At 46.3% G+C, this 23732-nt stretch overlaps 1 protein-coding gene across 1 annotated transcript in view; it reads right to left on the bottom strand.

Moving 5' to 3' along the window:
- The window catches only part of LCT (lactase), a gene marked incomplete at its 5' end in the record, with an annotated part of 49625 nt that overhangs the window by 11721 nt on the left and 14172 nt on the right, over positions 1 to 23732 (bottom strand). The window contains 7 exons of the mRNA XM_081142178.1: positions 570 to 860; positions 4092 to 4360; positions 5040 to 6590; positions 9453 to 10098; positions 14731 to 15457; positions 18657 to 18735; positions 20025 to 20127. Coding sequence (XP_080998304.1) covers positions 570 to 860; positions 4092 to 4360; positions 5040 to 6590; positions 9453 to 10098; positions 14731 to 15457; positions 18657 to 18735; positions 20025 to 20127 — 3666 coding nt within the window. The remainder of the gene's footprint in view (positions 1 to 569; positions 861 to 4091; positions 4361 to 5039; positions 6591 to 9452; positions 10099 to 14730; positions 15458 to 18656; positions 18736 to 20024; positions 20128 to 23732) is intronic.

The raw sequence follows: 23732 nt of genomic DNA, 5'->3' as shown, positions 1-23732 counted from the left end.
CTGCATTGTTCATAAATCACGGCTTAGGAATACACACACTTTTGCTCCAGCAGTCCTGCCCCTGGGACCAGATCCTGCTGATAAACTACCCATGTGGGTGGCTGTATGTCTAAGGTTACTCACCAGAGCATTGGTTATAAGGGCAAAAGAGCGGAAACGCCACAGGGGAGAGTGCCCATTGATGGGGAGTAATTAGAGAGGAAAAATGAGGAAACTCTGTGGATATGAAAATACCTATAAGAGACATTGTTAAGTAAAAGCAAGTATCTTACATTATGAAAAGAGGGAAGAGAAATATACACACACAGATGCATCTACCAGCTTCCTCACGCACAGAAGGACATGCGAACCTAGCAAACTTGGGCCCACAGGAAGGGAACTGGATGGCCGGGGTCAGGATGGAAGGAAAATCTACTCTGCAGACTCCTTTATGCTTTTTGACCTCTTCTCCATTTGAATTTAACAACTAAAAAATTAGATTTGAAAACAGCTTTTGTTTACACGATAAATGTGCTCCCCGGCCCAGCTGGCTCCCCGACCTGGACAGGCCCGGCCAAGCCCAACCTCACCTGGGGCTTGATGTTGGCGGCCAGCAGCGCGTCGATAAGCCGCACATAGTAGCTCAGGCCCGCTTCATTGATGTACTTAGTGGTTCCATCGGGGAGGACACGAGGCCAGGAGATGGAGAAGCGATAGTGGGACACACCCAGGTTCCTCAAGGCGGTCACATCCTCGGGAATCTTGTGATAGCTGTCACAGGCCACGTCTCCGGTGTCATCATTCCCCACCTTCATCGGTGTGTGAGAAAACGTGTCCCAAATGCTGAGTCCTTTGCCATCTTCTCTCCATGCACCTTCGATCTCAAGATGACAAGACATGGCCTAATTAAGTCCTGCAGTCACACCCTCACAAGCTCCTTTCTGTCGGCAGGAATGTCTGGAGGTGAGTCAGCATCACCTCCGTTAGGAGCCTTCGATGGGCTCCCTCCAATTTCTAAACTCCTACGGCTTCCCAGACATACTTTCTGTACATCACGGCACTGTCCCCTGCATTCCTGCAGACTGTATGGTCCAGGAATTGTCTTTCATCTTTGTGTCTTAGTAGTTACTATAACAGTGTCTGCTGTATAGTGGGTGCTCACTAAAAGTTTGAATGAACCATTCTACGTGCCACAACCCCAATCATGGCCAAAAAATCCCAGTGGTGCTGGCTGTGGGGGCAGAATTTCTGATCAGGATGCATGTCACTGTTTCTCGCTTCCTTTTGTTCCTCCCACCTAAGGGGAAACTTACCGTAAGCCACTGGGCAAACGACTACCTACAGGCTTAGGTAGTCTGACAGGTCCAATTTCTGTAATCTACTTTAAAACACTTCAGCATATATAGTATGATATTATGTGACTAGAAGCAGCTAAGGTAGTGTGGCATTTTAACCAAGAACATGACCTGCAGAGCCCCTATGAGGGTGGCAGGAATGCACCTGTGTGGGCTATATGGGTGGAGGAGGTAGCTTCCGTACTTGGGAGATCAGTGAATGCAGGGGAACTGAGCAAATAAGTGACTATGTTGACGATATCAGGAGCTAGGTTTCTCACTATTGGGGAAAGGAGTACAAATATGGAAAATGGGAAAGCTAGCACTAACCCTGTGGAAGTGGGTTGGAGCTGAACTCATGGTTTTTAATGGTCATAGAGATGTAGGTGGATGCAGAAGCATGTATAAGTGCACATGCACGTGTGTACACGTGTGTGTGTGTGTGAACACGCACATGGACTTCGTAGCTCTGTCCACGGAGGGACTGGAAGTAATGATGCCCAGCAGCAGTGAGCACCTCTAGTGCCCACACCTTGGTTTCTAGGTGCCCTTATCTAATAAAAGGAACCAGGATTCATTAGAGAAATGGCTAATGACAGGGTGGGGGCAGATAAGGTGCAAGATGAACCTGGGATACCTTGTGCTGGAAAGAATTTGGGAAGTGCTCAGAGAATGATGGGCCATGTAAAAAAGACACAGGGTCCAGCTCAAAGGCACTGTGCCTGGCAAAAATGTGGGATGATTAGAGCATCTAAACACACAATGACAGTGAAAGTCCCACCCGCTGAATAAAACAGGACTCCATAAGACCAAACTGATGCCATATATCAACACATATTTATATATAAATAAAATATAAATAAATAGGAGAAAAACCAAGCTCGAATTTTCTGTTGAATGCCACATAATCCTGTAAAGGAGTAAGGGAATTAGAAAAATCACCATTTGTCAACTATCATAGTAATAGCTGATTCAGGCAAAGATTATCAACAGTTGCTAACACTAGTGGGTGAAATTTGATGAGAAACAGGATCTTTATATAGTCTCTAAGGAGCTCCCCATAAATTACTTATAGCTACAAAATACTTCTTAATTTTATGGTAGAGAAATTTTTGTTCAGGTGATAAAGTCAGTTTCATATATATATAAAGTGTGTATACACACACACAATTATGCACATACACAGAGAGAAAATAAGGTAAATGGTAAAACGTTAACAGTTGAGGAGTATGGGAAAAGGGTATATGGGAGCCCTCTACTATTTCTGCAACTTTTCTCTATGTTTAAAAAGATTTCAAAATAAAAGGTTTTAAAAAGAGAATACACAGTAAGATGGCATCTAATCAGGGAGCCTACACTATAGGCAAATCTCACCCATTCTCGATTCACACCCCACACCTTGCTAATTAGAATACTCATCGTGACAAATGGCGAGAACCATGCCTGCTGACTGCCGTGATGAATCGGAATGGGCGCTCACCGACTCCAATTCAATCGTTCAAGATGTGGGCGACTGAAATGTTTTCAAGACTCTCCTGCCCTTGCACAGATGGGGTTTCAGAATCCAGCAAGGCCTGCAGCCTGGGCCCTACAATCAACCTACCCCTTCCCGTGTCCAGCTGTAAACCTGTGGAGCCGTGGCTCTCACCCAGCGGCTCTTTTGTCCCTAATGCCTGGAGCCATTTTTGGTTGTTGCAACTGGGGGAGAAGTCTACTGGCATCTATGGGTAGAGCCCAGCGATGCTGCTAAACATCCCACAGCGCACAGGACAGCCCACAACAGAAAACAGTCCATCCAAAACATCAATCAGGCCGAGCTGGGGAAACCTGCCACAGAGAATTGTTTGCCTGAAATAAGAACAACAGAAGCGCGTCTCAGAAGTCTCGGCATTTCCTCAAGGGAACCTTTCATGTGAAGAGTTGGCCAGAGCACCTAACAGGGCCAAGAACAGGGTTTCCTCTAGTCCACACAATAGGAACATGAATGGCTTTTGTGTGTTTAGCTAATAAATGTCTGTATGTGGCAGCATTTGGCCTGAGACTCCATTATAACCTGGCAGTGTGGTCACCCGGGGGTAGTGAACGCTTGTCTACCTCAAACATACTTTCGGCAGCTACTGTCATCTGGAAAAACCAGAGGGCTGAGCATACCCAGCCAAGCCAGCTCTTATCCCTGTCCCTGCCCAGGCCCCACCCTGAAGATACAGAGCCCCCTCCTGTAGCGAAGAAAATAAATGGAGGCAGGAGATGTAAAGCAGGGACCCACAACTAAAGGCCTGAGCAAGTCACTCTTTGCTTGTTATCTGGTTTTTCTGGGGGGAAAAATAAAAGCGTCATAGTTTCTGTATTAGTAAATTTCATTTTGCAAAAAATAAGGTGATAGTATGACGTTAGGACATCATAAAAAACCCAGGCCCCCTTGCTAGCCATGTTGAGCAAATTGCCTGTTTGGAGGAGACCAGGTAGAAATAAAGGCACCCAGCAGAGAACCTTCCTATTTGCATGTCTTCGTCTAAGTGTTTCTGTCCAGGCTCCACCTGCTCCTTCTGGCCCGTGAGCACCCACCCCAGCGTAGCCCTGAAACCATGTGGGTCTGCCTGAACGGGGAGTGTGAAGCAGGGCTGCCTGGGAAGAGGTCCCCTGGAACACCCCCGATGGCATCCTGCACTTCCCTCCCACAGTCTATGGAAATCCCCTGCTCACCCTGCCCTCTGAGCCCAGAGCCTGGTGCACAGTAGGTATGCAACAGATGGGACCAAACAGCCCTGAATGCCTCACCTGATAGGCAGCAGAAGCTGCACTCCAGATAAAGCCCTTGGGAAACTGACCATAGAGAAACTCGTCTTCCCGAGGCAGTGGCATGCCGTTGTTGGTGATGACCTCTGTGTAGTACCTGGCGGAGGCTCTTGCTGTGCGAGGCCTGTTGGTGTTGTTGAAATCCACATGGTACAGTCCAAACCTGACTGTGTAACCATTCAGCCACTCAAAGTTGTCCATCAGAGACCATGCAACATACCCTCGAAGGTCTACACCATCGAGCCTGTAGGCTGGGAACATTCCAAGGGAAAGAGAAGAGCTTTACCTCAGTTGGGCAGGGACCCCAAGAAGCCCAACCAAGTACTGGCTCAATTCAAGACATTAGCCCTAAACCATCAACTTGTACATATAGGCCACATATCCCTGACAGACAGATCATCCTGTGTGTCTTTGTTTTTTGCTGGCACTGATGCCCCCGGACAAGTATTAATGACTGAACTTTGTAAAATCAAATTCTTTTGTTGGGGTAAAGGGATATGTTTCAAATTCAAGAGTCTCAGCTCACTTAGAAGTTAAACACAAATGTGAATTATAGAACAGTTCCTTGCTCTGGGTTTGCATGGAATCCATCAGAATATAAGCTCCATGTCAGCAGAAAGTTCTGTTTTGTTCACTGCTGTTCTCCCATCATTTAGAATAAAACTTGTCACACAGTAGTTGTTCAATAATAGATGAATGGAGCCATGAAAATATTCTTGTGGGGACTGTGTGTGTGTACATTTGGGGAGGCTACATAGCATTTTCCAGATTTCCACAGGGAAAGGTAACCCCAGACAGGGAAAGAATTATGGAGTTGGTACATAAGAGAGAGACTTGTTGATGGTTTGCAGTCCATTCTGCCAAGTCATTTCAGGCACATGGCATATGGATGTTGGAAGATTTTGTAAGGGCGCATGAACCCGCACATACCTTTCAAAGCCTCATTGATGTAGGTTTTGTGGTAAAATATTCTATCGGTATCTTCCACCTCTGGATTTGTAAGCCCTGCTCCGTTTTCGGTGATGTAAATAGGGATGTCACCATACTCTTCTTTGATCCAGTTGAGCAGCCTTCGCATCCCCCAGGGTGCAGCTCTGTTCATTGCTGTGGGTGGCCATGAAGGGTCCTCCTCCTCAGCAGTCTCCTCGTCATCTTTGTAGGAGGGTGGGTTTAACCTGGGTGTTATATACCGCACGATTCTGGAGGAGTAGGTGTTGAGGCAGAACACGTCGGCTGTAGCCCTGATGTACCTCTTCTCTTCCTCAGTGAAACTTGGCAGACGGGATGTGGTCAGGTGTTGCAGTTCACTCCTGTTCCCCACTTTCCACTTCATGGCATCAGGATAGTCTCCATTTCGGAAAATTGGGTGGGCGAACCAGCCCAGTGAGAACTGCAGCATTCGGTCAGCTGCCTCCACATCCCTTGGGACCTCCGGTGACTTGGGCTCTGCCCAGTGTGCACTGAGGCTCAAAGAGATGACGCCCTTCTGCTCTTGTCTGTATTTCTCATTGTAAGTGTGATAGACTCTGGCATGAGCTTTGATGAGTGCATGGCCAATCCTGTAAGGTCCCCAGCCTGGATCCTTCACATTTGGGGGAAATTCCCCTGAGCCATAACCCAACCATGTCTGGTAGGTGGGCTCATTAAAGGTCATCCAGAACTTGACTCTGTTACCAAAAGTCTGGAAACAAAAGTCTGCATAGCTGTTAAACAACTCAATCAAGGAAGAATTGTCCCAGCCTCCAATATCTTGCAGAGCCTGGGGCAGGTCCCAGTGGAACAGTGTCACCATGGGAACGATGCTGCTTTCCACCAAGCCATCGATGAGCCTGTTGTAATAATCAACACCATGACTGTTGATAGAAGTATTTCTCCCAGTTGGGAAAATCCGAGACCAGGAGATAGAGAAGCGATAGGCCTTCACCTTCAGAGCTCGAAGCATATTCAGATCGGCATTCAGTTGGTTATAGCTGTCACAGGCTATGTCTCCAGTGGCATTGCCTTTCACATTGCTGCCTGGCGTGTGGGTGAAGTTATCCCAGATGCTGGGGCCTTTGCCGTCAGCATCCCAAGCTCCTTCGATCTGATAGGCAGATGAGGACACGCCCCACAGAAAGTCATCCCGGAACGTGCCATGGTAGAACAAGTCTCTTTCAAACTTGGGTTGGTTGGAGAACTTTTTCCAAACTATTTTAGCTTTGGAGGGCACCTCAGATGGAAAAGTGAAGGCTCTGCTTTTAGGGGGGAAGTTTACTGTACTGGGTGGTGGCAGTCTTTTCACTCCTTTGGTGACGAAGCCATTCTTTTCAATGATGCTGGTGAGAAAATAGGCAGATTTCCTGGGAGTCCTTGGCTTGCTGCTGTCGTTGAAGTTGACGTGGTGCAGCCCAAACCTCTGGCTGTAGCCTGAGGGCCCTTCGAAGCCGTCGATGAAGGAACGAGCAATGTAAGAGCGAACATCCACTGAGTCCTCCTTGACAGCTGTGGGGAGAAACAAAAACAGGATTATTTTAAAGTCTCTGTTAGTTTGCTTATTGAGGGTTTTCCTTTTGACATGAAAGCTTTGGAGGTGACTTGGGTTACTCCAAAAACATTAACCCCTTTTCTTCCTCAGAATAAGGAAACCTCACAAGACCCAAGACAACATCAGGCCACATCCATGGCCATCACTCAATCCAAAGGAGCATCCTTGTCTTAAAATGAATAGTGGAGAGAATGTGCCCATCTGCTAGATCAGGACACCTTGGTTTTCTATAGAGCACATAAATAATTTAACCTTTTAAAATGTGCTTTTGTTCTTTGTGGTTTATGTTTAGCAATCTTGACAAAAAATGATCACACATGTTTAAAAAAAGAGGGAGAGAGATAAAGCCTAAAGAAATATAGTCCTTGGTGCAGTGGGTTGAATGGTGGTCCCCAAAAGGATATGTCCAAGTCCTAACCCTTGGTACCAATGAGTGTAACCTTACTTGGAAAAGGGTCTTTGTAGATGTAATCAAGTTAAGGATCTCAAAATGAGATCATCCTGGACTAACCAGGTAGGTCCTAAATCCAATGAGGCAGAGATGGGAGTGATATAGCCACACACCGAGGAATGTCTGGAGCCACCAGAAGATGGAAGGGGCCAGGAAGGACACCCCCTGGAACCTCTGGAGGGAGAACATTTCTATTGACATCTTGATTTCAGACTTCTGGACTCCAGAACTGTGAGAAAATAAAGATGGTCTAGCAAGTCAATCAAGAACCAGAGCCAAAGTAAGGCAGTGGCTGGGGGCTCCAACTGGAAGTCCGCAAAGTATTAAGCCTCATTTCTATCAGATCGCACAGCCTCTCGACAAACACTAACTGTGTAAGAGGCAGGAAAAGTTGCTTACTCATTCAATAAGTAATTCAGCAAGCTCCTATTTTGTCTCCAGGCTGTGCCAGGGTCTGGGAACATAAAGATGAACAAAAGCTTCATAGGTTAGCGGGTAGAGTGAAGACCTGAGCCAGAAATAGAAAGGCCTGTGGTTCCACTCACAGGATGTTTGGGGACACCATTTAATATCTCAGAGCGTCAGTTTTCATAGCTGTCCTGAGAGGAAAATGTCTGTCCCTTTTGACTGCATATTGCTGTGTCAAGGTCACTTGAGGTAATGTCTTTTTCTTTTTTTAAAAATATATCCTCATTGATTTCAGAGAGAGGAAAGGAGAGGGAGAGAGAGAGAGAGAGAAACATCAATGATGAGAGAGTCACTGAGTGGCTGCCTCCTGCACGCCCCCGACTGGGGATTGAGCCCGCAACCTGGGCATGTGTCCTGACTGGGAATCAAACCCTGATCACCTGGATCCTAAGTCGACGCTCAACCACTGAGCCACGCCCGGCCAGGCAATAGGTAATGTCTTAAATGGATTCCAAGATTACGAAAATTATACAGATCTTGTAACATAGAAACTCACACCTTAAACCTGTATGTTCATATTAACCATTGTCACCCCAATAAATTAAATAAAAAAAGGAAGAAAAAAAAAAGATCATGAAGATTACAGAATTGTAACCTTGACGCTGAGAAGAGTACGAGTGAAGAGTATAGAGGGTCTGACCTCTCTCAGTGGGATGTGTGTCTATCCCTCTGTGACCTGGGCAAGTATTGGTTATCAACTCTTTCTCTTTGAATCTAGACAAGGCCTTGAAATCTTCTCATCGTAGCTCCTCTAGTCAGACGACTAGCCACTCTCGACTGACTAGGACTGACATGTGAGATGAAACCTACTTGCCATTCCTTTTTTCTTGGAATAAAAAGACATGAAACAGTATATTATGTCAGAATGAGACTGTAGATATGGATTAATTGGATCAAAGTAAATAATACGAGATGTATGTTTTTATAGCCAGTTAAAGGAGATGAAGATCAATGTGACCGAAGCAATGAAGGAAGAATTAATGGATTGGAGTCCCATCTTTTTAAAATTTATTTTTTAATTATATATTTTTATTGATTTCAGAGAGAGGAAGGGAGAGGAGAGAGAGAGAGAGAAACATCAATGATGAGAGAGTCACAGATCAGCTGCCTCCTGCACGCCCCACACTGGGGATCAAGCCTGCAACCCGGGCATGTGCCCTGACTGGGAATCGAACAGTGATCTCCTGGATCCTAGGTCGATGCTCAACTGCTGAGCCACACCTAGCTGGGCTGGAGTCCCATCTGAAGTGTCCTCCTGCCATCTGTAATACCATTATCACCCTATGTTGCAATTTTCTGTTTCCCTCTGTAGCCTGTGAATACCTATGGGAAGACAATTTTTCTCAGTAGTGTACCCCTACTGTCTTACACAATGTCTGGTACACAATATGCAGTTAATAAATACTTGTTAAATAAATGCAATAAAAGATGAAGCTTGCCCGGCTAGCATGGCTCAGCAGTTGAGCATCCACCCACGATCCAGGAGATCACGGTTCGATTCCCGGTGAGGGCACATGCCCGGGTTGTGGGCTCGATCCCCATAGGGGGCCTGCAGCAGGCAGCCGATCAATGACTCTCTCATCATTGATGCTTCTCTCTCTCCCTCCCTCTCCATCCCTCTCCCTGAGATCAATAAAAACATATTAAAAAAAAAAGGTGAGGAGGCTTAGTGAATGGATAGGACTCAGATGGGCAGAATTTAGAAGGGAGGTTTCTAGGGTATAAGAATATAGGAGCAAAGACTTGAGTCCTAGGAGGCTGATGTGAAGGACTCATGCTCTTCAACACTACTTTTTGGCTTCATTTACTTGGGAGACTGTCTTTTCCCCATAAAACAAAACCATGAAGACCTGAAGAAGTACCACCCACCTTCCAATCACCAGCATATCCACGTTCTTACCCTTGAGCACCTCGTTGATATATTGATTGAAGTAGTCTACTCTCAAGGAATCATCAAGGAGATTTTCACTTTCCCCTATGGGCATGCCATTCCCAGCCAGGTAGATTGGAACTTTTCCTCTTGTGTATTCCAACGATATAAACCGCAACAGCCTCCTTATACCCCAGGGCACCACACGAATCCAAGGGGATGAGGTCTGGGGCCAAGTAGGGTCCACGTGTTGTGAGATGCCTCCAATAGTATCGTAGCTGGGGATGCAGGTGTCTTGTTGGGTTTTGCTGATGAGGCGGGAAGTGTAATGGGACAGACCCAGGAAATCAGCAGAGCCTTTCAGGAGCTGCTTCTCTGCTTGGGTGAATTCAGGCAGTTGGGCCACAGGACTGGGGCACTGTTTGTTTATCTGTTGAATCTGGGCCCTCAGGGCAGCTGGGTAGTCTCCATCCACAAAGATAGGGTGTGCAAACCAGCCCAGCATGAAGTGCAAGAAGCGCTCAGCGGCTCTCAGGTCCTCAGGCCTCTCTGGGGATAGGGGTTCTGCCCAGTCTGAGTTGAGCACGATGCCCACTTGCCCCTGCTGCTGTGGGCGATGGTAGCTGTTGTAGAGGTGCCAAGCTCTGGCATGAGCCTTGAGGACCAAGTGAGCAACCTTGTGAAGAAGAAAGGAGATACAGTTGCTTAGTAGCAACAACAGCACTAACAAGCCAACAGCAAGTCAACAACAATGTCAACAAATTAACACCAATGTCAATAATATCAGCAAGTTAATAACAACAGTGACACTGAACATGTCAACATCAATAACATCAACACTAATGTCAACACTGTCATTAAATTGACAAGTTAACACCGATGTCAAAACATCAACAAGAAGTTAAGACTGATGCTGACAATGTCAACAAGTCAACAATATGGACAGTGCTGACATCAACAACATCAACGCCAGTGCCCCCAATAGCAACAATGTGAAGAATGTCAACAAGTCAGCACTACCACCAAAAGTTAATAGCAACAGCATCAATAACCATATTAACAATAACAGTTGTTAATGAATTCACTCATGTAATCCTCACAACTACTCTGTGGCTAGTACAGTTATTATTACTGCTATACAGGTGAGGAAAACAAGATCCAGAGAGGGTATAATGCTGGCAATCTGACTCCAGGCCTGGATTGTCACCCACAATGTTATTCTGCCTCCTTTCTCAATAAGTACTTATTGATTAATTAGTCAACAACTAATGGGGAGTGGAGATCATTTTAGTTAATCCACAAAAGAGGGGACAATCCTTTCTACTTAAAATTACCAGTTCTTTCTATTTAATAAAATCTAAGAAGAAACATCATGACCAGGAATCTTTTTTTTAATCCTCACCTGAGGATATTTTTTCCATTGATTTTTTTTGGAGACAGTGGAAGGGAAGGGGAGAGAGAGAAACATCGATGTGAGAGACACACATCAACTGGCTGCCTCCTGCACTCACCCTGACCCCAGCAGAGGATCGAACATGCCCTTAACGGGGAATTGAACCCAGAACCCTTCAGTCTGTGAGCTGACACTCTAACCACTGAGCAAAATCGGCCAGGGCACAACCAGGAATCTCTTTGTAGACATAACTGGTAGTCTTACAAAAATCAACAGCTTTCCTAGGAGCACCATGAGAAAACAGACAAAAGCAGGGTGTCCGGACTATGACAAGGCTAGATTTAAATCCTGACTCTGTCACTAACTTGCTTATTTTTTTAAAAAAATATATCTTTATTGATTTCAGAGAGAGGAAGTGGGGGGAGAGAGGGAGAGAAACATAAATGATGAGTCATTGATTGAACCCACAACCCGGGCATGTGCCCTGACGGAGAATCGAACCGCAATCTCCCGGATCCTAGGTCAATGCTCAACTGCTGAGCAACGCCCAGCCAGGCACTAACTTGCTCATTAAACTCAAACAATCTTCTCTGTCAACTTCAGCTTCCTAGTCTGCAAGAAGCGAGTACTTAGGGATCCACAGAGGAGGGTTAAATGAGATTGTACATATAAAGCACAAGCAGAACCTTGGGTGTGCAGAGGAGAGCTTGCTACTGCTCAGCTCCCTTTCCTTATTACCTGAAGATGATGACACTTACTTTTGAAGAATTTCAGATCAAAATATGCCTTAGGAAGTGAAACTCCTAAATGCTTCTCATGTCCCAAATGTTAGTCCTCAACAGGGTCCTAAACTCCAGCAGTAAACTGATGCTTCCCAAAAAGCAGGAATGCTTCCCTTCTATACTAGTCAGTGTCAGGCAGGGTGTGCAGTGGAATATTAGACAACCATCAAAAACAGTCACTGTGACTGTGTAGTAACATGGAAAAGTGTTAACATGTCAAGTGAAAAATGGGCACTAGGGTGATTATGATGTGTCAATATATATTCATCAATTGTAACAAATGCTATGTTGATTATGGGAGAGGCTATGCATGTATGGGGTTAGCAGGTATATGAGATACCTTTGTACTTTCCATTCAATTTTGCTGTGAACCTAAAACTACTCTAAAAATAAAATCTACTTTTAAAAACGGGTGCTAAATTATACTATGCACACTGTGATTATACTATGAATGCAAGGAAGCCCAGCCTGGAAGACTTATGAGAAAAACCTTTTCTTTTAAATTTGTCTTTAATGGTATTATAATGTTCTAACTAATATATAAAAGAATGACTGCAGGAGAAAAGTGAGGTGGACTTTCTCACTGAAGTCTCTGTAGAAAAATCTCAGGACCCACAGTTGGAGGGATAAGAAGTCGAAGGAGTACCCAACAAAGCTGTCATTTAGAATCGAAGGAGAGATAAAGAGCTTCCCAGGCAAGAGAAGGCTAACGGACTTCATCACCACCAAACCAGTACGACAAGAAATGTTAAAGGGACTTCTTTAAGAAGAAGAAGAAAAAGATAAAATATATAAATAACAAAGTGGCAATAACTACATACCTATCAATAATTACTTTAAATGTAAATGGGTTAAATGTTCCAATCAAAAGACACAGGGTAGCTGAATGGACAAGAAAACAAGATCCAAGTGTCCATCAACAGTTGGTTGGATAATAAGATGTGCCACGTATAGACAATAAAATATTACTCAGCCATAAAAAAGAATGAAGCCTTACCATTTGTGACAACATAGATGTTACCTAGAAGGTATTATGCTAAGTGACGTAAGTCAGATAAAGACAAATACCATATGATTTCACTTACATGTGGAATCTAAAACAAAAAAACAGAAATAAGCTCATAGATGCAGAGGAGAAACTGACGGTTGCCAGGTAGGATGGGTGTTGGGGGTCTGGGTAAAGACGGTGAAGAGGTTTAAGAAGAACAAATTGGCCCTGGCTGGTAGCTCAGCTGGTTAGAGGGTTGTCCCCGATACACCAAGGTTGCAAGCTAGACTCCCAGTGAGAGCACACAGAAGAACCCACCAATGATGCATAAATAAGTGGAACTACAAATCGATGTTTCTCTCTCTCTCTCTCTCTCTCCTTCCTCTCTCAAAATCAATAAATACAATTTTTTAAAAAACATTAAAAAAAAGGACAAATTGGCAGTTATAAAATAGTCATGGGGATGTAAAGTACAGCACAGGAAATATAGTCAATAACATTGTAATAATATGTATGGGGTACCTGACACCGAGAGGATCACTTATAAGTTATATAAACGTCCAACCACTATGCTGTACCTCTGAAAATAATATAAGACAGAATGTCAACTGCAATTAAAATTTTTTTTTTTAATTTAAAAGAGACAGCTCCGGTGTGGGAACGTGTGTTTGGGGTGTGTGTGGAGGGATTGAGCAAAAAAGAAAAATAAAAGAGAGAGCTCATGGACAACACTGTGGTGATTGTGGGAGGTGGTGGGGTGGTGGGGGTGGAAGGGCACAGGGGATAAATGGTGATGGAAAAATAAAAGTTTACTTGTGACGTGTGTGTGTGTGTGCGTATGTATATATATGCCTAAGGAGAAAAGGTTTGGGTGAGTTTCACAAGAACAAAAACAGAAAGATCCAAACCTCTCATTTTCAGAAGTGTCGTCTCTCTTCCTGGTGAACTCACTTGCTGAACAAGAGCAGAATGGAAACTTTGATTTAAGTGCTATGATTTGGGGCATTATATCGAGTCATTTACTCAGCGTTCCAGCTCACCCTACTTGTGGACATTTTGAGATGTTTCCCCAGTTTTCTTATGTGTGTTAGTATCGTCTTCTCCGAAAGATTTTAACATCTCGAGGGCATGGGCTGGTATCCTCCTTAACACCTAGCATGGGGCGCAGTCAACACTCACTTCAGAACAAAACCCGAAGTGTGGCAGGGGAAAGCCAGACTAACACATCTGTCCCGAAGAATGTTGCCAGGGAAAGCTGGTGGTTTTCCTGGGAGATTTTGGGAATAAAAGGAAAATGGTGGAAGGAAGCCATATTAAGCCATTTCATATTTTATCTCCATTCTACACATCTTCTCTTGAAATGATATCCTGATTGCTCTCTGGAAATCCAACCCATTCCCCTTCCACCTCCTTGCCTCTCAACCAGTGTGTTGAGGGGTAGAGCTGGGACCTGGACCCAAACTAGTCAGTGCCCCACAGCCCCTCGTCTAGACCAGTGATTGGTCCAGGGGTGACTGTGACCCACACAGAGACCAGGAGTCACAGGGAGACTTGCTGGGAATGACAGAACAGAGGCGAGCTTTCTTTCCTACTGGTCTTGATAGATGAGAGCAGGCTGCTGCCATCTGGCTGCCAGGTAGCCCAAGAAAAAAGCTAACAAGGGGAGCAAGAGAAGAAGAGAAACTGGGTCCTGGTAGCATCGCTGTGGTCTGATGACCTAAAACCAAGACTTTCCAGTTTCCTGAACTCATAAATCCCCTACCTGCTTGATTAAAGCTGGGTTGGGTTTTCTGTCCCTTGCAACTAAGAGTCCTGGGCAACACAGAAAACTTGCTTCTGAGTCAAGTAGCCTTGGGCTCAAATTCTGGCTTCAAACTAACACACTAGTGATGTCATCATGACCAAATTGTTTCTCCTCCTGAGCCCCAATTTTCTCACCCATCAGTGTTGTTCTGAGGATATAATGACTATATTTAAAGTGCCAGCACAATGTTTGGACAAAATAAGGTGATTAACAATTTATGGTTCCTTGTCTCCCTCCGATTTCCTTTAAAAAACAAAAAACACTTGCTGATGAGAAGATAAAATGACTTCTTCCACTAACTGTCCTATCTCTTCTAATGAGTAGGAGCTGCAGAGATGTACCTTGAAAGAGGCCACCCCTGGGTCAGAGATGCCTGGGGCGTGTTGGCCAGTGCCGTAGCCTGCATAGCTCATCACCCACGGCTCGTGGAAGGTCACCCACAGCTTCACGCGGTCCCCAAACGTGGAGAAGCAGAAGGCTGCGTAGTCCAGGAAGGCATCCACCACGCTCTCGTTCTGCCAACCGCCTCGATCCTGCAGGGCCTGCGGCAGGTCCCAGTGGAACAGCGTGGCCATGGGCTGGATGTGCGAGTCCAGTAGGCTGTCGATCAGCTTGTTGTAGTAGGCGACGCCCCGGAGGTTGGGGCTGTGCCCGTGCCCAGAGGGGAAGATGCGGGACCAGGAGATGGAGAACTTGTAGACCTGAGCCCGGAGGCCACGGAGCAGCGAGACGTCAATGTCCACCTTGTGGTAACTGTCACTGGCCACGCCCGGTGTTGCTTGGCCCTTGGCAGCCTTATGGGGTCCGAGTTGGTCCCAGACACTTGCCCCTCTTCCGTCCTCAGCCCAGCCTCCTTCCACGTTAAAAGCTCCAGTGGAGACGCCCCAGAGGAAGCCTTCAGGGAAAACATCCTGCAGGAAAGCATCCCTTTCTGCCCTGGACTGGTTAGCAAATGCCTCCCAGACTCTCTGATAGGCAGAGCTGGGTGGTGGGGAGCCCACTGCAGTCTCCAAGTCCCACTGCTGGGCAGCCTGGAGTGTCAGGCTGTCAGTCAGAGAACATGATCTGCTACAAGATTGAAGTGACATAAAAAAACATAGTAAGTAATGACTCTGAGTTGCAAATGCCCCCCAAACTGATGAACAGAGACAATGTGTTTAATCAGTAAAGATTCCAGCAACACTGAGTGGAAAGCCATGTCCACAAAGTCACGGGCAGGAAGTGACTGGTAGGAAGGAAAATTATTATTATCACCCCTTTTTAGTTGAGTTATTATTGCTTCTGGTAAATACTTTACCAATGCTACTGTTCTCTGTATTAACTCACCCCTGAGTACTGTCTTTGGTTTTGATGCCATACCTTTTTCTTCTTATATTTATTGTTTATAAAGCATAGCTAATAACAATGTTGACTTCAATTTCCTGAGCTTTGATTCTGTGCTGGCCACTGTGATAAAAATGTATGTATATTGTCTCATTTAATTTTCACAATACATTTATGACCTAGCTTCTATAATTATTTATCTCCATCCTACAGAGAAGGAAACCGAGACTTAAAGGATGAGTAACTTGGCATCAGGGGCCAGCAGCTATTTTGTAGTTGGTACAAAAGTGTTTCAGTAATTGCACTACTGGTACAGCTCTGTATGTGGACCAGTTAAATACCAGCCCTGGCTGCAGCCTCCTCTCTCCTTCCTGCTGCCTGGATTATGAACATGATGTCAGGACCTCAAGTATCCAGGCTGGACCATGAGGTAGAAGTCTTGTTAAGGATGAAAAGCAACAAGATAGGAGCCTGGATTCCTGGCAATTATATCCACTCTAGACTGTCCATCTTCAGACTTTAATTATGTAAATAAACTAATATTTTTTAAAAAAATGAAAACTTCTCCTTGATCATACAGCTTAATCAAGGTAGAACACAGAATCTGTACTTTTAAACACATATCACTATGTGTGTGTATAGATGTATAGACATTTATGTCCATATACATTTTGTTTTACTTTATTTCAGAAATAAATGTATCTGAAATAAAACATAAAGATGCTCTTGTTATGTGCAATGAAGTCTGATTCTTTCCTTCCATTTTTTTTTTTTAAAACGTTTGCTTTTTAAAGTTTTAAATCAAACCTTTAAATTGATTTCCCAATCTATGGGTCATGTTCTGCAGGCTGGAAAGCACCGCTTGTAGCCTGCATAGTTCCACCAGCAGAGGGCGACCTTGAAGAAAGGTGAGTATAAGGGGGTGCATTCTATCTGGAGAACACACTTGGAGAAAATGGGGTGAAGCGCAAGAGCATCTCCTATCTGCGGTTCATCATGTGGAGAGGGGATGACACTCTTACTAGGTTGGCCCAGAGTGAAGAACTGGTAGAAGTGACAGGGGCGCTGTGGAGGGACTTCCTGCCCATGAAGGGAAGCCTGGGCCTTCCCAACCTAAGCACCTCCTGTTTTATGAAGCATCAACTCATCCACATTTGCTAGGAAAGTGGTGAGGGGAAATGATGAGCTATAATTGTGAATTATCCAAAACATATGCATGACTCTGGAACACAACAGGGACACCGGTGACACCCACTTCATGCACAGCCTCTGTTGTTCTGACCCTGACTGTCCTAGTTGGATGGAAAGAGGTCTTAAAGAAGCAAACAAACTGCCCCTGGATAAAACAACTGGGAGTTCCGGGTTTGCCTAACATGGGAAGAGATTTAGCATGCAAAGCCTCAATCTCTGCCCAGCCCCTCCAGCTGTCCCTCCTTCAGCTGACCCTCCCCCTGCTCCAAGCCACCTCATAGCACCCTTGATAAGACTCTTTTCTCTCTCCTCTGGGGAGCAGTACTGTGTTTCATGCCGCACTCTTGTGGTAGAGTCATTGATGGGCCTCTCTGTCTCACCTCTGAGGTCTAAAATTCTCAAGTAAGAAAACAATGTTAGTCCTCTTGGAACCCCCTCCACTTGCCCTGCACCCAGCAGGCTCTCCATCAACATCACCTGGCTGAGGGCCTCCCACTGGTGGTTTAACATCAGCCAATGTTGCCTTCATTTCAGGCAAAGTCCTAAGAGATCAAGGGGTTAGAGAATTCTGGAAATGGTATAATGCATCATCTTGTGGTTTCATAATCATCAAGCTCTCAAGGCACCCCTTTTATTATGACCTCTTGAGTTTTGCTTCTGAGAAGACGTAGCCCAGCACTCCTCAGCTGAGTAAGTGTGGTCAGGGAGCAGTTCCGACCTATTTGCTCATCGCACTGCTCATACTCCCAGCACAAAGCCTGACCCGTGGCAGCTGCTCAGAGTCTGTTGATCTGAACTGCTGATTGGAAACGAGTTGACAGGACTAAACAACAGAAAGAGATAGAGCACAGGACAGCCAAGAGCTGGGAGAGGAAAAGTACAAAGAGGTGTTGGCGAAAGCCATGCTAGAAACATCTGACGTGAACGGCAAAGAAAACTCTAGCTGAAGGTCTGGGCAGCTGAGTGATGGCCTTTGTCCTTCCTTACTGCACAGTGCATGGAGCTTTCCTGTGTGACACCCCCTTCCCTGTGGAGTGCTGAGGGTTCTGGGGAGCTCCCAAGGCTGGTTCCCACACCATCCTTTTCTCACCCAAGAAGCATATCGGCATATAAATGCACAAAGTCCTATAATTTGGGGGATAACCTCAAATCTGCTCTATTTTTTTAAGAGGCCATTTACAAATTTCAGTACTTTAGTCATTTGTTACGAAATTATTTGCAACCCCACCATAAATTAAAACCTCTGTCCTGAGAGCACCCCTGAGTCAGGATCCTGCAGGCTGCCACAGCTGGCTTCCTATCTCAGCAGTCTCCTTGTGGGGAAGGCGGCTCACCTTGTGCATGAGGGAGCGAATGCAGAGGACGCACCTCACTTACTCAGATCATAGCTTCAGTGGGATGGTCGGATCTGTCTTTAACCCAGCCTGCTCTGCCACAAACTCCAGGATCCTAAACTAGAAGGCAGGGGTGCAAGTCCCAGCTCTGCCAGTGTGTGCACTGTGTGAACTGCGAGGTGGCCCAGTGACAGGTGAGAATGACAGAACCATGTCAGGCCCAGAGTTAGCAATCAGTGAGAGATGGGTTCTCCCTACTTCCCCTCTGCACCTTCATCTCACTTCTCTAGAATGTCCACAATTAATTCACTGGCCTGAGAGGCAGATGACAACAGTTGCATGAGATTATACACGTGAAAGAACAGCAGAGTATTCTGCAAACATAAGTTACGGATGGTTGGGCAGGAAATCTATATTACCTTTCCTTGGCATTTGATGTACAGTTCAAGAACATATTCATGTCAGACCCAATGGTGAGCGCTTGGCCTTGATTGATGGCTGTAAGAGAAGAAGTTCAATGAACTCTGCCTGAAGCCCAACAATGTGCACAATGCAATAGTTTTCCTCACTCATACAACAAACCCAACCTCCAAGCAATGGTTCCAAGCCCCTCTGGAAAATTCCATGGGCTGAGGATTGAAGGAGGTCAGAAGTGGTTTCTACCTGCTTGTGACCTAGAACAGTTCTCAAACTCTGTGTGCATCAGCATCACCTGCCGAGCTTATTAAACACACATAGCTGGACCCTCTCCAGAGTTTCTGATAGGCTTCTGATCAGATGTGGGCTCGGGACTGGGAACGTCCAGCAAGTTCCCAGGTGATGCTGATGCTCCCGGTCTGGAGACCACACATGGAGAACAAATGATTTGGAAAAAGTCGAATATCAGGAAGGGGTGGGCTTTAAAAACAAAACTGTAGTCAACTATACATTAAACATAAAATCAACCATTTTAACCATTAAGAAAGGGATGGAACGTAAGAATAGCAATTGCTATGCCATGAAAGGTGAGTTAGGTAAGGGTTATTAAGTGGTATCTATGGATAAGTCTCATGAGGCCTGTGAAGCCAGCACTGGTTACAAGTGGTGGGAAGGACACTACTGATTTGTCCCATAGTCTGACCTTACAGAGTGACTGGGCTGAATACCGGGGAACAGGGAATGTGCCCCTTGACCCCTTCCTAAAGTGTCTAGTGGCCCTCAGCCCCTGATGCCTTAATAGACCCCACTTTTCCCTTGACCTGATTGGACCAGGAGCAATCTCCTGAACCACTCCAACCAATCGGATTCATTCTCAAGAATCTGAGATATTTAGGAGGTAGTCCATGAGCTGCAGGTCCTAGACCTAAAGTCTGTGGTCAGGTACCCACCAAGGCCAAGTGCAAGTTGACATAATGGGGAAATGAACAAGGGCAAGCAGAGGGGGCTGTCTGGGGGCAGAGAGGCAGCCCTGCCAAGGGGTGCAGAGGTGAGAAACCTTGGAGGGAGGGAGACAGGCACAGATCAGTTCCCATGCTTATACCTGACACCTGAGGCCTGATGGTCTTTATTTCCATAAGACCAAGGTGTCCTTGGCATCCCTGAATAGAACCTGTCATCTTTCCTGGGTCAGTGGGAGCTAAGGGACCAACAACAGGAAGGCAAGGGACACTAAACCCATTAGAATGGGCTCTCAGACCAACTCTCCTTGGGTCCCTCCTCCTACTGGAACCCCAGACTTTCAAGACTGCTACCCCCCAAATCAGTGCACCAAATGTCACTCAAAGCCTCTCCAGCGATGGGCCACTCACCTTCAAAGAGGCTGAAGAGAAGCCCAGCTCGGTCCTTCCTGGTGGAGGGGCAGTCCTGGAGTTTTAGATTGAAGATGAACACTTTCACTTTTGGCTCAATAGTCTGAAAAAGATAAAGGCCAGTAAGTGAATGGAAACTGCCTAGAATCAGTCTTTTGATAACAGGGACAGATATTTCAAGATGAGAAGCTACGACTACTCAATCTGGTTTTGGAAATTACCTCTAGCCATCTCAGCTAATAAAGGGAGCTGACTCTAGGCTCTGCAGGAGAAAGAGGTACACTTTTCTTTCTTTTTAAAAAAATCCTCACCAGAGGATATTTTTTCCATTGCTTTTCAGAGAGAGTGGAAGGGAGAGAGAGAGAGAAACATTGATGTGAGAGAAACACATAGATTGGTTGTCTCCCACATGTGGCCCGGGTGCTGGGATCAAGCCTGCATCCGAGGTACATGCCCCTGACTGGAGCCAAACCTGAGACCCTTCAGTCCATGGGCTGACGCTCTAACCACTGAGCCAAACCTGCTAGGGCAAGAAGTACGCTTTTCAATAGCATAGGCCACCCTCCCCACTGACCCATCTGTGCCTTCATCTCAGGCTTCCGAGGCACCTCCTGGAACGAGGTGCTGTGTCAGGACCAGGACGAGGCAGTGCACTCTGATCAGGGGCTGTTACTACAAGAAGCTTAGTCAGGCGCCACCATCACAGTATTTATGGATGTTTGGGCTTTGCTTCAAGACAATCTGGTTTGGGAGGGGGAGGTAGGGTACAGAAGAAACCAGATCAACCACAATATGATAGGTTTTGAAACTGGGGATGGGTTCATTATACGTTTCTTTCCACTTTTGGTAAGTTTGCCATTTACCATAGCAAGAAGACAAAAGGAGCTGTCTTCATTAAAAATGGAGCAGGTATAATTTTTTCTCCCATTTCTAGCCATTTCGATATCAAAGGAAACATCTCTAGGATGACGCGTTGACTTCACTTTAAATTCCTTGTGGGAGGTTGGGTTTGGTCATTTTTCTCACGCTAATTTTTTCCTCCTGAGTTGTTAAAGGCCACTGAGAGATACCAACAGCAGCTACTTAAAAAGGAGCCACGCACATCCTTTATTTTCTCAGGGAATCTTTATTTTCCCTAGGAATGTCCCTTCCTCACAGGTGAAATGCCTTCAGCGCTGAGAGCCGGTAACTTGACAAAAACCACAGTTAGTGGAGCAGCGACTCACACAGCCTTGGGTCAACGTAGGGCAGCTACACACTAAGGGAGCCCAGCCATTCTCCTTCCTGAAAGGTCTGCACAGTGGGGCGGCTGTCCTGCCATCACAGGAATGGAGGAATCGTCTGCTGAGTGAGGAACTCCCTTGGCGAGCAGAGCCTTTTCTGATAAGTGGATGTGGGCTCCTCTCGGGTACCCCCCGCAGAACCTGTGGACATGCTGTGGCTCTTCAGCATTGTGCTGGCCCTGAAGATGTCCTCTGGCCCTAAGACACCTGCATGCTGGTGGCAGGAGAGGCAGCTGAGGGTTCCTGGGGCACACAGAGAGGCATGCAGGTGCTCTGGGGAAAGTGGGAGAACCTGGGAATGGGTGGGAGCTCCTGCTCCTTCCTGCCCTGACTTCATCTCCTCCCTTGCAGCCCATGGGAAGAGGCCTCTTCAAGAGCAGAGTGCGGGACCTGGGATGAGGAGAGAGGGCAGGTCAGGAGAAAGTGGCGGGCAGCACAATTCAGGTTCCTGTGGACACAAGTCAGCCCCTCTTCGTGGGGAGAACTTGGCTATTCTTCCTGTCCTGGGCGTGGTAACTGTGGGAAATGCTACCAGGCATGTAACTAACACCCCAGAGGGGACAGTCTCCTCTCCAGCTTAGTCCTCTCCTCACCACTGAGTGATCAGAGTGGTCATCCTGCACCTTTGGGGCGTTTTCTGAGCTGCAAGGGCAACATCTGGAGTTTAATTCCTACCTAAGGAAACAAAAGGAGTGAAGAACCTTTGCGGGAGTGATCAGTGGCCGCTGTTTGTCCAGGGGAGGTTTTACTATTGGCTGGTGGGCCATGAACTGGGGGTTCACAGCTTTGTCCAGGCACTGGTGGGAGCAGGGCCTCTTGAGAGGGTTGTGATGTAAAAAGGGAAACTGTAACCCACATTCTCCAGCAGAAACGAAGCCAGAGCTGTGTGAGTGCCCTACCTGCATAACCCTGGTGTTTCCAAATGTCCCCGAGCCTCAACCCCATGGGCTCTGGTGGATCCTTGATGGGGGCCAGAGACAGAGTTACTCACCACAGGTGTGCAGGCCTCAAAGGCCCCACAGTGCTGCCTGAGGCCCAGAAACCCGGCAGCCAGCACACAGCGTGGGCCTGTGCTCTGGAGAGGTGTTTACAAAATCAAAGGAATCAAAAGTGCCACCCTAATGAGAATATTCCCAACACCTTGGGCTTATTAAGTTGTTGCTGTTAACCCTCACCTGAGGATATTTTTCCCATTGATTTTTAGAGAGTGGGAGGGGGGAAAAGAGAGAGAGAGAAACATTGATGTGAGAGAGTCACACCAATTCGTTGCCTCCCGCATGCACCCCAGATGGAACCTGCAGCCTAGGTACGTGTCCTTGACCCGGAATCAAACCTGCAACCATTTGGTGCACAGGCCGATGCTCTAACCACTGAGCCACACTGGCCAGGGTACCTTGGGCTTATTTTTGTTTTAGAGAGGTGGTGTAGTGTTATGAGAAAGCCCAGGCCCAATTTCAGTGTGGATGTTCACTACCCAGTGTCTGACGTTAGTTCAGTGTCTCAGTCTCAGGTGTGCTGAGAGGGGTGGAGATAATGTGAGGATAAAGTGCCCACCCAGTGCCTGGGGTACAGCAGGCACTAAAATCCTGGCAGCTAGTACTCCAATGTCATGAGAAGACATCTGCTACCTTTAATGAGATCATCATCTTATTTGTAGATAAAAAAAGCAACAGCATTTACACGGCCAGCTGGAAACACAGGGATGTGGGGATAGGACCGATGTAGATTTGCCCATGTCCAGCTCCTGCCTCAGGAAAAGCGGAGACCCTGCCTAGCTGTAGCCCTGAGGGCTTGAGGTTACTGAGCTTGGCGTTTAAAGGAGTAACTCCTCTGACAATCCATCCTCCTTGGTGGTGGACGTGGTGGAATCAAAACCAGGAGGCTCAGGACTGAAAGCAGAGGCCAGTGGCTTTGTGCGAGAACCTGAGAGGCTGGAATAAGGCCTGGGTGAGCACTGGTGGCATCTGCGGACAGGCCGGCAAGAGAGCGGCTCTTCAGGGGTAAGTATGGGCATCCTGCTAGGACTCGGGAGGTCCAGAGAGAAACTGCTGGGCATATAATCAGTTATACCATCAGGAGATAGGGGAGCAGTTGGGACTTCAGGGAATTCAGCAAGGAAGTTGCACAGCAGTGACCAAGCATAGGAGAGACAGCTAAGAGTTGGGTAGGAGACGCCTAACATATTTTCTCTAAGGTGTCAGAACCGTTAGACTTGAGAAAAACACTAAGTACAGGAAGAAGGGGCCTGAGGTTATAGGAAAGTCCCGATTGCTGGTATCTGATTTAGTAGACCTGGCTGTGAACTCTTTCAAAAAAATTTGTGGTAAAATACACATAACACAAAATTTACCACCTTAACCATTTTTAAGTGTACAGTTCAGAGGCATTAAGTACATTTATACTGTTGTGCAACCATGAGCCAAAT

Source organism: Miniopterus schreibersii, assembly GCF_964146895.1.
Source record: "Miniopterus schreibersii genome assembly, chromosome: 7".
NCBI lineage: Eukaryota > Metazoa > Chordata > Mammalia > Chiroptera > Miniopteridae > Miniopterus > Miniopterus schreibersii.
Note: the sequence above shows the minus strand (reverse complement) of the source record. Positions and strands in the feature narration are given on the sequence as shown.